Source organism: Bubalus kerabau, chromosome 8, assembly GCF_029407905.1.
Source record: "Bubalus kerabau isolate K-KA32 ecotype Philippines breed swamp buffalo chromosome 8, PCC_UOA_SB_1v2, whole genome shotgun sequence".
In the NCBI taxonomy this organism is placed as follows: Eukaryota; Metazoa; Chordata; class Mammalia; order Artiodactyla; family Bovidae; genus Bubalus; species Bubalus kerabau.
This window is the reverse complement of record NC_073631.1, coordinates 13,415,844-13,431,224: the sequence shown is the minus strand read 5'-3', so window position 1 is coordinate 13,431,224 and position 15,381 is coordinate 13,415,844. Positions and strand designations below refer to the sequence as shown.

Sequence of the window (15,381 nt, the reverse complement as noted above, 5' to 3'; positions counted from 1 at the left end):
TGCTGGGAGAAATACAAACAACCTCAGATACACTGATTATACCACTCTAATGGCAGAAAATGAAGAGGTACTAAAGAGCCTCTTGATTAGGGTGAAAGCAGAACGTGAAAAAACTGGCTTGAAAATCAACATTAAAAAAAACTAAGATAGCAGCATCTGGTCCCATCACGTCATGGCAAATAAAAGGGGAAAAGGTAGAAGCAGTGACAAATTTTTTTTCTTGGGCTCCAACATTACTTCGGACAGTGATTGCAGCCATGAAATCCAAAGACGCTTGCTTCTTGGAAGGAAAACTATGACAAACCTAGACAACATACTAAAAGGCAGAGTCATCACTTTGCCAACAAAGGTCCATATAGTCAAAGCTATGGTTTTTCCAGTAGATCATGTATGGATGTGAGAGTTGGACCATAAAGAAGGCTGACCACAGAAGAGTTGATGCTTTCAAGTTGTGGTCCTGGAGAAGACTCTGGAGATTCTCTTCACAGCAAGGAGATCAAACTAGTCAATCCTAAAGGAAATTAACCCTGAATATTCCTTGGAAGGACTGATGCTAGAGGTGAAGCTCCAATACCGTGGCCACCTGACTCGAAGATCCAACTCATTAGAAAAGACCTTGTTGCTTGGAAAGATTGAAGGCAAAAGGAGAAGGGAGCAGCAGAGGATGAGATGGTTGGATAGCATCACTGATTCAGTGGATATGAATTTGAGCAAACTCTGGGAGATAGCGGAGAAGGCAATGGCAACCCACTACAGTACTCTTGCCTGGAAAATCCCATGGACAGACGAGCCTGGTAGGCTACAGTCCATGGGGTCGTGAAGAGTCGGACACGACTGAGTGACTTCACTTTCACTTTTCACTTTCATGCATTGGAGAAGGAAATGGCACCCCACTCCAGTACTCTTGCCTGGAGAATCCCAGGGACAGAGGAGCCTGGTGGGCTGCCGTCTATGGGGTTGCACAGAGTCGGACCCAACTGAAGTGACTTAGCAGCAGCAGCAGCTGGGAGATAGTGAAGGACAGAGGAGACTGGCATGCTGCAGTCAGACTTAGTGACTGAAAAACAACCTATCATATAATATATAGAAACACAACACATGTTCATTATTTTTTCCATAAAATCACTATGTTAGCCATATTTTCTTGTTTCTTTTTGTTTTCTTTTTGGTTTGGGTCTTTAAGAATTAAATAAAATATATTGGGTGAAGATCTGTCATTTATCTCACTGATATGGCATCAACATGCTTATAATCTTTATCATTTAATGGAAACTGTTCTCACTTTCCTTCCTTCACCTATTTACACCATCACAATATCATCTTCTTCAGAAAGGCTCACCTGCCCCCCATCTTATCTCACCTCTTCAGCATCCCTAAGAGGTTTGCTATGCACCTTCAGCACCCCATTCCCATCTCTCCCCAGAACTCACTTTCCATGAGCCTCTTCCACTCATAAGCATCTCAGGAAAAAGTAGGAGCTCTGTGTTATTCACCTTTGTATCCCTTTGTATCCCTAAGGCAATACTTGGCACAGATTAAAAACTCAACAGAGGCCAAAGATTGTTCAAACTACCATACATCTGCGCTTATTTCACAGGCTAGCCAAGTTATGCTCAAAATCCTTCAGGCTAGGCTTCGACAGTATGTAAACCATGAATTTCCAGATGTTCAAGCTGAATTTAGAAAAGGCAGAGGAACCAGAGATCAAATTGCCACTGTCCGCTGGATCATCGAAAAAGTGAGAGAGTTCCAGAAAAACATCTACTTCTGCTTTATTGACTATACCAAAGCCTTTGACTGTGTGGATCACAATAAACTGTGGAAAATTCTGAAAGAGATGGGAATACCAGACCACCTGACCTGCCTCTTGAGAAACCTATATGTGGGTCAGGAAGCAACAGTTAGAACTGGACACGGAACAACAGACTGGTTCCAAATCGGGAAAGGAGTATGTCAAGGCTGTATATTGTCACCCTGCTTATTTAACTTATATGCAGAGTACATCATACAAAATGCTGGACTGACTGAAGCACAAGCTGGAATCAAGATTGCCGGGAGAAATATCAATAACCTCCAATATGCAGATGACACCACCCTTATGGCAGAAAGTGAAGAGGAACTAAAGAGCCTCTTGATGACAGTGAAAGAGGAGAGTGAAAAAGTTGTCTTAAAACTCAACATTCAGAAAATTAAGATCATGGCATCTGGTCCCATCACTTCATGGCAAATAGATGGGGAAACAATGGAAGCAGTGACAGACTTTATTTTGGGGGGGCTCCAAAATTACTGCAGATGGTGATTGCAGCCATGAAATTAAAAGATGCTCCTTGGAAGAAAAGTTATGACCAACCTAGATAGAATATTCAAAAGCAGAGACATTACTTTGCCAACAAAGATCCATCTAGTCAAAACTACAGTTTTTCCAGTTATTATGTATCGATGTGAGAGATGGACCATAAAGAAAGCTGAACACCAAAGAATTGATGCTTTTGAACTGTGGTGTTGGAGAAGACTCTTGAGAGTCCCATGGACAGCAAGAAGATTCAACCAGCCCATCCTAAAGGAAATCGGTTCTGAATATTCATTGGAAGGACTGATGCTGAAGCTGAAACTCCAATACTTTGGCCATCTGATGCAAAGAACTCACTTGTTGGAAAAGACCCTGATGCTGGGAAAGATTGAAGGCAGGAGGAGAAGGGGACAACAGAGGATGAGATGGTTCGATGGCATCACTGACTCAATGGACATGAGTTTGAGTAAGCTCTGGGAGTTGGTGATGGATGGGGAGGCCTGGCATGCTGCAGTCCATGGGGTCACAAAGAGTTGGACATGACTGAGTGACTGAACTGAACAGTATCTTAAAATAAACTGCCTTTGAATGGGAGCTTTCTTTCCAGTACTTTGAAGTCTACAAGATGTATCTAGAAAATTTACTACTGTGGAAAATGAAGACTGCTTAAATCGAATGGGGGGCAGCGGAGGGCCTGTGGTTTTCTTTTTGATTAATTGCTGTAACACTGTCCTTCAGGCAGCTGAGGGAGTTTCATATTTTCTTTAGACATCATTAGACACTGAAGTTCTTGCAGGACAACTTTGACGCTATAAAATTCTGCCATTTTGCTAACACTGATATGGCTCTTGGGTCCACCACTCCATTAGAACTGTTAACTCCATTCATATTAATTTTTGTTACAAATCTTATAAAGAGAGGGGGTGCTTCTGGGTATTTAGGTACACATTCTAGTTTAAGTTTGTATATTCGGTTTTCATAAATTGTTCTTGGAGGCCCAATTATCATCCCTGTCCATCTTGTGTCGTGTCTTCATCATCTTATAGACCCCAGCTAACTGGGCCATCTCCTACTCCTTTCTGGCCTTCTTCGAGTTCTTCCAACAGTCAGAAATTGCGAGGGACTTTTTTCATGCAAAAAACTGCTGTAAGTTGTCGTACCTCAAGCTTGCTGCTTACACAACTATCTAGATTGATGAGCACAACCAGAAGGAAGGGGCACGTGGTTTGTTACCAGTGAAGTGACGACTAAACCAGGGCTGGTGACGGAACCTACAACTAGCACGAGATGCTCACACGGTGAGACACGGGAATGAGACCAGCTAAGAGGCTCCAGGTTCTCATCTGCCAGCTCCAGCTCTTTTCTGGGGAACACTCCTGAATGCAACGGAAGATGGTAACCTCCACCACGCATGTGGTGAAATGTTCATGAGAGGACTGTGTGTATGAGGCTGCTCCAACATATGCGGATTTAAAATGTAACGGGCTTACTCTTCTGGCACTTCGTTTTTGGTTAACTGTCAGGGTAGCCTGTGGGATGCTGGATCAGAGGAAAGATCTGGCTGCCAAGGGCTACTCTTTGAGGCCCTGCAATCCTGGCCAAGGCAGGAGGAAGTAACCTGTCATAACACGAGCATCCTGAGGATTCTGGTGGGTTTTTCACAGTTCCACCCTCTAAGATCTATGCAGAAATCACAACGGACCCCTTAACCAGTGGGGCATCCTCTCAGTCACCCCTCAGGATCCTGTTTCTTTCTCTCGTTCTTCCTCAGGGGCTTCTCTGAAGTCAGGGCCAAATGGACATCCCCAAGGCTCCTCCCCCTGCTCAGACACCCAGCATCCAGTAAAGGACTTCATCTATTTGGGGATACCTCTGCGTCCTCTAGGGGAGCCCTCAATGTCATCTAAAGAGCCACCAGCCCCCGACTCCTCCGGAATAGCTCTGGTCTCACTCCTTGCCTGCTCCGGCCGTTTAGCAGCGCCGCACGGCTGGGCCCTTCCTCTCAACAGGGCCCTTACGCTGCCCTCCATTTGCTTTTGTTTGTTTTTTCTGACCTTTAGAAAAGTTCCTCAATAATGTAGTAAGTGTGATATTTCAATATTCCCCCATAGAGGCCCACATCATAATTTAGAATTTCAGCATGAATCACCTCTTCTGTTTTCTTGAGGTGCTGTTTCTGTGACAATTTCCTTCACAAAAACAGGAATTGCTTTTTATTTTGGCAGAAAAAAAGTATAACAAAGTCAGGAGTGACAGTGTATCGTTGAGGTTATGATGTCATAACCTGGTGTTGGCCTTGGTGGAATACAGTGTCAAGCCAGTAATACAGGCAGGTATCTACTTGCAGTTCACGAAATGTGCATGCCCATCTGTGCTGTAAATTATAACCCAGTAACCACTGCATGTTGTGTACGACATATGGCACTGCTCATGGGGAAGTGCTCTAAGTGATAAATAGGAAAGAAAAAAGGGTCATTCACAGTAAATACTTACCATCTGCTCCCAAACAGGATGGCAAGCAGCATCAAGATGGAAATTTAGGTTCTGTTCCCACCCAGCCATAAATTGTTAAACAGAACAGATGATATATGATTTTACAAGTCACTTAGTAAACACCCATGCCTGAGGCAAAGGGTTCATTTCTATTGAGAGTTCTCTGCCAAGGGCAAGAAACTGAACCACAGTCAAAATAGAACTATCCATCTGTTTTTATCTTCAATGTCAGAGGCCACACTGGTTGAATCACTCCAAATATCCTCAGTTGGATTGCTCATGCCATGAATAATATGCTAGGCTGCATTTCAAAGTAAACGATGGTCAGCTTGACGTGGTAATGAAGAAGGAAATAGCATCATCAAGTAGTCAGAAGAAAGTAGATTGTAAGCAGTATGTAGAATGTGATAGATCAGTCCATCTGTGTGCGTGAGAGAGAGAGAGACGGTGGGTAAAGAAAGAAGACTTAGGACTTTCCTGCTTAAGAATCTGTCTGCCAATGCAGGAGACACAGGTTTGATCCCTGGTCCAGGAAGATCCCACATGCCACGGAGCAACTAAGCCCCTTTGCCACAACCACTGAAGCCCACTCCCTTGAGCCCGAGCTCCGCAACAAGAGAAGCCACCGAAACGAGAAGCCTGTGCACCACAACTAGAGAGTAGCTCCCACCCATCGCAACTAAAGAAAGCCCATGTGCAGCAGCAAAGACCCACTGGGGCCAAAAAGAATAAATAAATAATTTTTAAAAAAAAGAAAGGAAAAAGACTTAAAGATCATACCCTGAAATATGGACGTTTGTTCTCTGAGATGAAAACAAATGAGTTTTCATCTTCATGCCTCTCTGGAATTTTAGGATTTTCTGCAGTGAAATGTATTTCTTACAAAATCAGGTAAAATATGCTGAATTCTAATGAATCATATCAGAAGCAAGGAACTTAAATTCATCAAAGTGTTAGGTTCTGAGAACTGAAATAGGTGCTTGTATGGGAACTGAGGAAGTTTGAGATAGTTGATGCTAACTCTGAGGAGCCAGATATAGCAGATAATTAAGACAGACAGAAGAGAAAAGATTATGCTAATCATGAAATCCAATAAATGAGGAAGTAGCAAAATCAAAATAAAAATGAGTATAGGGAAGATGAATAAGGACAATCAGATTCCCTTCTTTAGAAACATGTTTTACTTGAAACTAGAGTGATTATTAAATTAGATAATCAACCTTATTCACCAGTCTTCACTTTAAATTACTGTGGGCTTCCTCTGCAAATCAAACCCATTCTCCAAAATGGAAGAATTACTGCTTTTAAGAATATGCCATTATGTTGTGAGAAAGTGGAAGTATTAGTCGTTCAGTCATGTCTGACTCTTTGCGACCCCATTAACTGTAACCCGCCAGGCTCCTCTGTCCGCGGAATTCTGCAGGCAGGAATACTGGAGTAGGTTGCCATTGACTTCTGCAAGGGATCTTCCCGATCCCAGGATCGAACTCAGGTCTCCTGCATTGCAGGTGGACTCTGCTACATGAACCACCAGGGAAACAGCCCTAAAGTGATTCCAAATGGAAAGGTCCCAGAGAAGTTTTGAGTAATGTCAGCAAACTTTGAAAGCAATATTTATCATCATCATGTGTGTTCTCAAACGACTTGTTTTTATACTCATAGTCTATAAACCCTGAAAACAAGTAGAAAGACAGAAACTTGTAGTGAGTGACCACACTTCTCTTTTTCAAGCCTGCCTTGCTCTGCTCTCAGAAATGCTCTCAGGCTTCAGTCTTTGTGACAGACTGGGGTCTTCTGCTACTCCAAACCTCTGTTGATTCCTCTCATTGATTTCCTATGATGAGAACCATAACCAGTGTCCACCAGACAGTGACCTTTGCTTCCCTAATAGTCTATCAGTGCTGTCAACTTGAGGGGACCCTGCTGCTGCACTGGAGCTGAGATAATAGCAGCAGAAACCATGTATACAGCACCTAACACCTCAGCTCTCCTCACAGTGCCTAGAACAGTATCGTGCATGCAGTAGTATCTCGGTATTGATTTTGGTTGAATGAATGAAAACAACTTTTCATCCCCATTACACAACTAACTATTCAGTGGTTTTGCAACACACAATTCTAAAACAGAGATTTTCCCCTGAGACTGTATCACAGCATGAAATGAGAAAACAGTATGAGTTCTAGTACAGTCCCAGGAACGGAGCATTCATTTATCTGCACTTGAATCCTCCATCTCCAGTTCCTGATTACTTTGAATTGAAGGTACTTCTATGTTTGCTTTCTAAAAGCAGGATCACCTCATGTATATATATATTAATATAAATCTATAGGTTTCCTTCGGATGCCTCTGTGTCTTTAGGAAGCAGATATGTGTAAAGTGTATGTCCTCCAGCTAAATATAATTTATTGCTATGTACCTTCAGTTTCTGTTGTATCTTAGGAAATTTGTCTCCCCAGTTGGTAGGTTGGTCGGAAAATGCTGATATAATGGAGAACCACTCTGGGAATTGGCAAATTTGAGGTTGACTTGCCAGTATCCAAAGTAACAAGCCTGGCATGAATCATGGCGTTTCAAAGACAGCAAGACTGGCAGCCAGTCATCTAGTCAATCTTTTTATAGCAAAGGTGAGGGAAGTGAGACCCCAAAAGCTTAAGTGGCTTTTGAAGAACATTTTGCTAATCGTTGAAAAAGTCAGAATTTAATCTAGATATCCTGCTGTCTAATCATCACATTGTATTATTCCACACAATGAGAGATGAACAGGTGTTACTTTTTTTAAAATCAGCACGTTTGAGATTAGGTTATTTCTGAGCAATAGCCTTATCCAGTTTATAAATCCCTTGAGAGTAGGAACTGTGTCTTATACATTTTTTATCACTCACATATTAAATATATTATGGAGCACTTAGTATCTCTCAAATAAGTATTTTTTGATTGACTACTTGATTAACTGAGTACAGAAATAATATGGAATTAGACAATTATTTATTGTACAACAAATAATACAGTTAGGAAAACAGACACTGTTTTGAAAAAGAAAGTTACACAACTTTGCAGGTTTTTTTGGAGAGGTAATATGAATAACTAAATGCATATATTTTAGAATCCTAGGTCTGCTATTTAATAGCTTTGTGACCATGGGAAAATTACTTTTTTAAATACCTCTTCCTTCACCTTATAATGGGACTAACAACTACCTCATATGGTTGCTTTAAAGATTAAATGTGGTTGTCTGCATAAGTACTTAAAGTGCTTTCAGATGGCAAATAGCCAACAAATACTGGTCATGATCAGCTAAATTATGAGCACAGTAATACCTAAACCTTAAAGTTTTTAGAATATAAGTCAGGATATAACTGAATGAGAAAAACCTGTCTAGCTGGGGAATATTTTTTTTAATCTCTCTTATTTGTTCTCTGAAGAAATCAATGGAAAATGTGTCTTAATCTGCAGACAATCTGGTGCCATAGAAATAGCAACCTGCTCCAGGAATATTGCTATGTAAGGAAAAAACACCATGGGACAGCCATGATTAAGTAGTTTATTGATGATAATGAAGATGTATTTTTTTCCAAATGGAATCTAAACTTAGCTTGTGGGGAGGAATTTTTAAATTTTTTTAAACTCTTAAAATGTCATGAAAATATGGAACACTCCTGTACTTTTTTGCATAAATTTGTGCTGCATGTAAAACTATGTAACTTTTAAACATTTGCATCAACTGTCCCAGCACTTAGAAGAAAAATAAATAAGCTCAAAGAAAAGTTGTCAAAGAGAAAGTAGTAGCCATAATCTATTTTAAAATTACTCTTAAGTACAGCTGCAGTTTCAGAAAAATGGAATTTGTCTAACAAGCTTATAGATTTATCTATACATGATTCAAAAGCTTAGCACCACAATTATGATAACAGTGTCTGTAAAATTACATCCTAAGTTTCAAGGCTTTCACTGTTTCAGACAAGTTCAATCACATCTCAAATGACTTCCTTTTCCATGGATATCAGAATAAAACACTTTTAGGTCCTTACCGTTTACTAGGAGTCTAAATGAGGACCTAATTGCCCGAGTTTAACATGAAGACTTTCATGAAAATAAAATGGTGCTAAACTCTCCCAAACTCAATAACTACATTGTGATTATTTATATCACCCCTTTATTTCTCTTTTTAATTAATGCAGATGGACCTTATGGACTTCGAGTCAATTCTGATAGAGGACTAAAAGTAGGGGAAGTGTTCACTGTGGATATTGGAGAAGCTATCTTGTTTGATTGTTCTGCTGACTCTTATCCTCCCAACACCTACTCCTGGATCCAGAGGACAAACAATGCCACATATGTCATTAAGCATGGGCCTCGCTTGGAAGTTGCATCCGAGAAAATAGCCCAGAAGACAACTGACTATATGTGCTGTGCTTACAACAACATAACTGGAAGGCGAGATGAAACTCACTTCACCATCATCATCACTTCTGTAGGTAAGTGGAACGTAAAAGGCAGGGATCCGATGAAACCCAAATGCATGTTAGCCTTGCTCTGCTCCTATTTTATACTTGCATGGAAGAGAATATCATTGTGTGTATCATATATTCTAGGAAACTCTTTTTTGAGTTAACTAAGCCATGGTTTCTAACAGTCAAAGAAAAAAAACCCAAAGAAGAGTGGAGAGAGAAATCAGTTGCTAGCTCTGAAGGGCTATGAAAAAAAAGAGAATTCAGTACAATCCTTCTAAATGTGCATTCTTGCTTTCCTGATTTTACAAACAGGAATAAAAGAGAAGCAGATTACTCATTTATAAAAGTTTATATATACTGTTGCATTAAGTCAGATGAACACACCTCCATGAATTAGAAATGCGCTTTCCCTACCATCTGGCTTCCTTCTCACCATTCTTCATGGGCTTCCCTTCTTCTTTCACCATTTGAAACCTGAAATCTGTGGGATTTAGCAACAGGGGTCTCAACACCTTGGAAATAACAGAATTTTGTAAACTTGTGAAATTTGGCATTTTCTAGAAGTCATCAAATTTTTAGAAAGGTCATAAATCCAAAGAGTTAAGAATCATTGCCTAAAATACTTATGTCCACCAAATTCCCAGCTTTCTGAGCCTTCTCTCCTCTCTACAGTATGACTTTATTCACTCCCATAGTTCCATGTAACACTGGTACATCCCAAATTTGTAAGGCTCTAAAACTGTATACACAATTACCTTCTAAATGTCTCCACTTTGACGTGCCAAAGGCAGCATACAGGTCCAATATATCAAAAGTGAAACATCTTCTTTACCCTCAAATTGCTATTCTTTCTGTTTCCCTATTTAAATGAATGGTCGTGGTAGCTACCAACCTTAGCCAGAAAGCTAAATGCCATCCCAGACTCTTTTCTCTTGCTTATTGCCCGGCCCAACATCCAATCAAGTTTATCCCATTTTCCTTTCTTCCTATCTCTCAAGTCCATTCTCCTCTCTCCTCTTTCCTCCTTCTTTCTTTTCTTCTTCTCTTTTTCCTTCCCCTTCTCCTCCTAAATATCTTCTCCATTTGTACCTTCTCTTTCTTTGTCTTTATAGCCCTGGTGCCTAGGATAGGACCCATTGCATAGAAAGTCAATGCATACTTTTTTTAATAAGTAAAACAAGAATATAATCCTTAGAATTTTCAGTACTTGACCCATAGGCCATGTGCATCAGAATCACTTGGGGATATCTAATAATGTATTTTCATTAAGATACCTCAGACCTTTCGGATCAGGACCTGGCAGCTCGTAAATGGGATCTGAATATCCAGCAAGCACAAGCGAGACACCCACTTGTTTATGGTGGCTTTTTTTTCTCCATAGCCTATTAAATTTATTTAAAAATTCATAATGAGCCATTAAGAGTTATAAGACTATTATAAATAGGGGATTGATAAATATATGTTAGGTGGGATCTTCCCAAGACTCCCTAAAATCGAGGGTATTCATATTTGCAAAAATCATCTGCATACACTGGAACTTATGTACAAACATGGTGAGGTTTTGTTTTCACTCATATGAAGAAAATGCCACACTATTTAGAAGAGTGCTATCTAGTGGAACTTTTGCTTTGAAGGAAACGTTTGATATCTGCTCTATCCAATATAGTACTTCCTAGCCTCATTTGGATTTTCTTCTTTTTTTCCTCTTTCTTTTTTAAATTACAAAAGCAATTTACAGGAGACTTGGAAAACACAGAACAAAGTTACATATAGTTTCTCTATATATTGTACTTTCTAGTACAATATAGTACTTCCTAGCCTCATTTGGATTTTCTTCTTTTTTTCCTCTTTCTTTTTTAAATTATGAAAGCAATTTACAGGAGACTTGGAAAACACAGAACAAAGCTACATATAGTTTCTCTATATATTGCAGTTATTTTAAAGTGGATAAATCAAGAGTTTTAGTTGGAGTTTCAATATCAAACTCTCAAAAATTAATGGAATGAATAGACAGAAAAGTAGAAGTATATAGTAGACCTGGAAAGCACCATAAGCCAATGCAACATAATTAAGATTTATACAATTTTTACACAACAGTAGTATGCAAATCCTATTTAAGTTCCCATAGCTCATTTGGCTTTTGAGCACTTAAAATATGGTTATGCCCCTGAGGAACTGAAGCTTTTATTTTGTCCCTATTAATTTTAATTTAAGTGTTTCTAGTGGCTAACATATATCTAGTGACTATCATATTGGACAATGCAGTGCCTGAATTATGCTTCATTTGGGCAGTAGTTAATAACATATTTTCCTTTATAGGTCTCAAAAACATATATGTGTTTGTGTTAGTCTCTCTGTCACGTCTGTCTCTTTGCGACCCCATGAACTGTAGTCCACCAGTCTCCTCTGTCCATGGAATTCTCCAGGCAAGAATACTGGAGTGGGTTGCCATTCCCTTCTCCAGGGGATCTTCTTGACCCAGAGATCAAACCCAGGTCTCTTGCACTGCAGACAGATTCTTTACCGTCTGAGCCACCAGGGTGTTTAGGGTTATATAAATCAGGCAATCAATCTTTCATTATTTGACACCTGTTATGGACCAAAAACTAGGGTAAGTGCCATCTGAAAAAAATAATTCCTGCTAACGATGCTCACAGCCTGATATGGGTGGGTGGCAGGCACGTAAGTAAACAGCTAGCATACTTTACTTTCTATTTTACCAAGTTTTTAATATATTTAACCAGCTTTTTACCTCAGTGGTTAACTGAAACATAATTTTTAAAAACAGCATAATTAAGTATGTAATTTTGTGGCAATCTGGATGTTGTCTTAGACTTGTTCCTCATACTCACTGCAAGTGAAAACATGTCTATGATATGTAGGTGTGTACTGCACTGAAACCTTTCTTACTACCTAAATTTTTTCCATTAATATTCAGCCAAGCTATCATCATAGTATCAGAATCCCCCAATATTTGGTTCAGATCTTTTTACCAAAGTCCAAAGACAGCTACAGTCTTAATATCAAATAATTACCTTTTGCAAAATCTAAAAAACCTGTTTGACCTGTACAGAGACCAGACATTTGTTATTATTGTAAATAAGCAGAGCAGGTGCTTATTTTTCAGAGTGATTCAGTGCTGTCAACATTCATGAGCTCTTTGTGGTTTGTAGAGCTGTTTTCCAATCCCCAAATGTCCACAGAACTTAAACAGTAGCAAATGGCAAAGAAAACGAGTAGTATTAATGTGCTTTAAGTATTTGATTTTTAGAAACTTTTCCAAATCAATGAATCTCTACAATGCAAATTAAAGGTACAAACAAACCAGGTGGCTCAGTGGTAAAGAGTCCAGATCCACCTGCTAAACAGGAGTTGCAGTTTTGATCTCTGGGTCAGGAAGATCCCTGGAGAAGGACATGGCAACGCACTCTAGTATTCTTGCCTGGGAAATCCCGTGGACAGAGGAGCCTGGCGGGCTACAGTCCATGGGGCCGCAAAAGAGTGGGTCATGACTTAGGGAATCAACAACAACAACCTACATGAAAACATTGGACATCATTTGTAACTGTCAGCTGAACACTTACTGACCATCCACTCTGACGAGCTACCTATATTAATATCTGTGGAAAATGCAAAATAATTTAGAATGGTGAGATGTCTGCCTTTGAGATATTTTTAAAACCAAGTTACGTTTGACATAACCAGAGTCTAGTTGTAAGAAACCGGAGAAGGCAATGGCACCCCACTCTAGTACTCTTGCCTGGAAAATCCCAGGGATGGAGGAGCCTGGTGGGCTGCCATCTATGGGGTCCCACAGAGTCAGACACGACTGAAGTGACTTAGCAGCAGCAGCAGCAGCAGTTGTAAGAAACAGAACGTCTTTGTTTGTAATGAGGCAAAGAATGTGGCCGATCAAAAAAACTCAGCAGTAAGACACGAGAGGCAAAGGAAGAAGGAGTCAAAGATGACTATGTAGTCATAAATTTGCAAAGAAAACAACAAGCACCAGAAATAATCAAAGGTTTTGATTATTTGATAGGGACTTTCAGTTCAGGAGAGGAAGACTAGAGAATGTGGCTATTAGCTCTATGTTTTCCTGCCCGTTTAAGACTAAACCAGATGGTGCCTCCCCCCTCTTTGGACTATGATTCACATCTAAGTTATCAGTGGACCTCTCTGTACCTTAGTAGAGATATCCTAAAGAAAACAGGGGAAATAGGCAAAGTCACACAGCTAGTCAGTGATAAAGTAATATCTGAATTCAAAACCCCTTTTTTTAACCACTGAGTAAACTGTCTCCCTTGACGTTGACTGAGAGTCTCAATGTCTAAAAAATACGTCACATATATACAGGATATGTCACATATTTGTACAAGATAGTATGTATTTTATCACCTTAACTAACTTTATGCTATAAACAAATAGATACTCTGGTTTATCCAGACATGTATACTTTCATATTAGTGAGAAATAATGAAATATTTGTAACTAAAAGTAATACCTAGTATGTAACTTTCAAGAAAAGAATAGCAATTAAAGTAATAACTTAGCATTCATATTTTGGAAGAACAATGATTTTATTACCGTAATTAAAGACTTTCTTGAATGCAAGTATCCCTACTTTAAAATTTAACTGGGTCTAAATCACTATTGTGACATGCAATATACATAAAATAAAAATGTTTATAATCAGAATTCAAATGTTCACATTTCATGACAACATTCCGATGTACAAGTTATTAGAGTTCTCAAGAGTCACATGGCCACAATTTGAGATTTAGCCGTAGTAGAAATATTTTTGTATGTGATCCAGCAAAATCTCTAACTTTTTAGTATCTATTTCTAATTGCACAACTTTTCCTAAAGAAGAGAATGGCAAAATGACCCTACTCCTAGGCAGGAAAATGAATTTACTGATTTCTGTTAACTACCTAGAAATTTCTCTGGTTAAGATTTCCAGGAGATGTATTTCACCTTAGATCATGGAGGATAACAACTGAGATGAGCTGCAACCCTTACATCCAGACCCTGGAGCCTTAGGTGACATCCCATGAGTATCTATCACAGAACAACTGTGTCTGTCGGGTGGGGCTGTGGTAGGGTGTGGAAATAGCATGCCCCCAGGAGGCCATCTTCATTGCCATAGGAACACGAATCACTGGCCATAATCAGCTTACAGACTGGATGGGAGCGACCTCAGGACTCCATTCTGATCTAGAAATAGACACGCTGACTGGTGGCATATGGTTGTCTTGTTTTAGGTGCAGTCTCTCAAACAGCAGGGCTGCGATACCATGGATACCACACCTCTTGCCTATATTTGCACTTAATATGTTATTTCATTTTATTTGTTTGCCTAAGGAGGGGGCAAATAGCATTTGCACTAGGGCTTTAGTAAATGAGTCAATCGTGTTTAAATAAGGGGGAGAATGGCATGCTATGTGCTAAAGAGTACAGAATTCTCTGAAAGAAGGAAGAGGGGAGCTGCTGCAAGTATCCAGAACCACATTTGGGATTCCTGTACATTCTCTGTGGCAGTAAGGTCAGAATTCTCCTGTCGTCTTAGTTTCAGTCTGGGTTCTAGAAATCCATCTCTCTACAGCACACTTGCCTGGGAGCTGACCCCACAGCAGCTGTGTCACTTGATGTCATCCTGGACAAATCTGGCATTTTTATTTTTTTAATTTCAAATACTGAACCTGGTAAGTTTTGTGTATTCTGGTAGAGAGAAGCAGTGTTTTGTTTTGTTTTTAATTGGAGGATAATTGCTTTACAGTGTGGTGTTGGTTTCTGCCATCAGTTCAGTTCAGTCGCTCAGTTGTGTCTGACTCTTTGTGACCCCATGGACTGCAGCACACCAGGCTTCCCTATCCATCACCAACTCCCGGAGCTTGCTCACACTCATGTCCAGAGTCGGTGATGCCATCCAACCATCTCATCCTCCATCATCCCCTTCTCCTCCTGCCCTCAGCCTTTCCCAGCATCAGGGTCTTTTCCAATGAGTCAGTTCTTCGCATCAGGCGGCCAAAGTATTGGAGCTTCAGGTTCAGCATCAGTCCTTCCAATGAATATTCAGGACTGATTTCCTTTAGGATGGACTGGATTTCCTTTAGGATTTCCTTTAGGTTTCTGCCATACAACAACACA

General features: G+C 39.9%; 1 protein-coding gene and 1 pseudogene across 1 annotated transcript in view; one reads left to right on the top strand and one right to left on the bottom strand.

Annotated features, from left to right (window-relative positions):
- HEPACAM2 (HEPACAM family member 2) overlaps nt 1–15,381 on the top strand; it is a 48,033-nt gene that overhangs the window by 19,507 nt on the left and 13,145 nt on the right. Inside the window, exon 4 of the mRNA XM_055589443.1 lies at nt 8,962–9,258. Coding sequence (XP_055445418.1) covers nt 8,962–9,258 — 297 coding nt within the window. The remainder of the gene's footprint in view (nt 1–8,961; nt 9,259–15,381) is intronic.
- On the bottom strand, nt 3,003–4,708 carry LOC129658493 (ubiquitin-conjugating enzyme E2 variant 1-like; annotated as a pseudogene).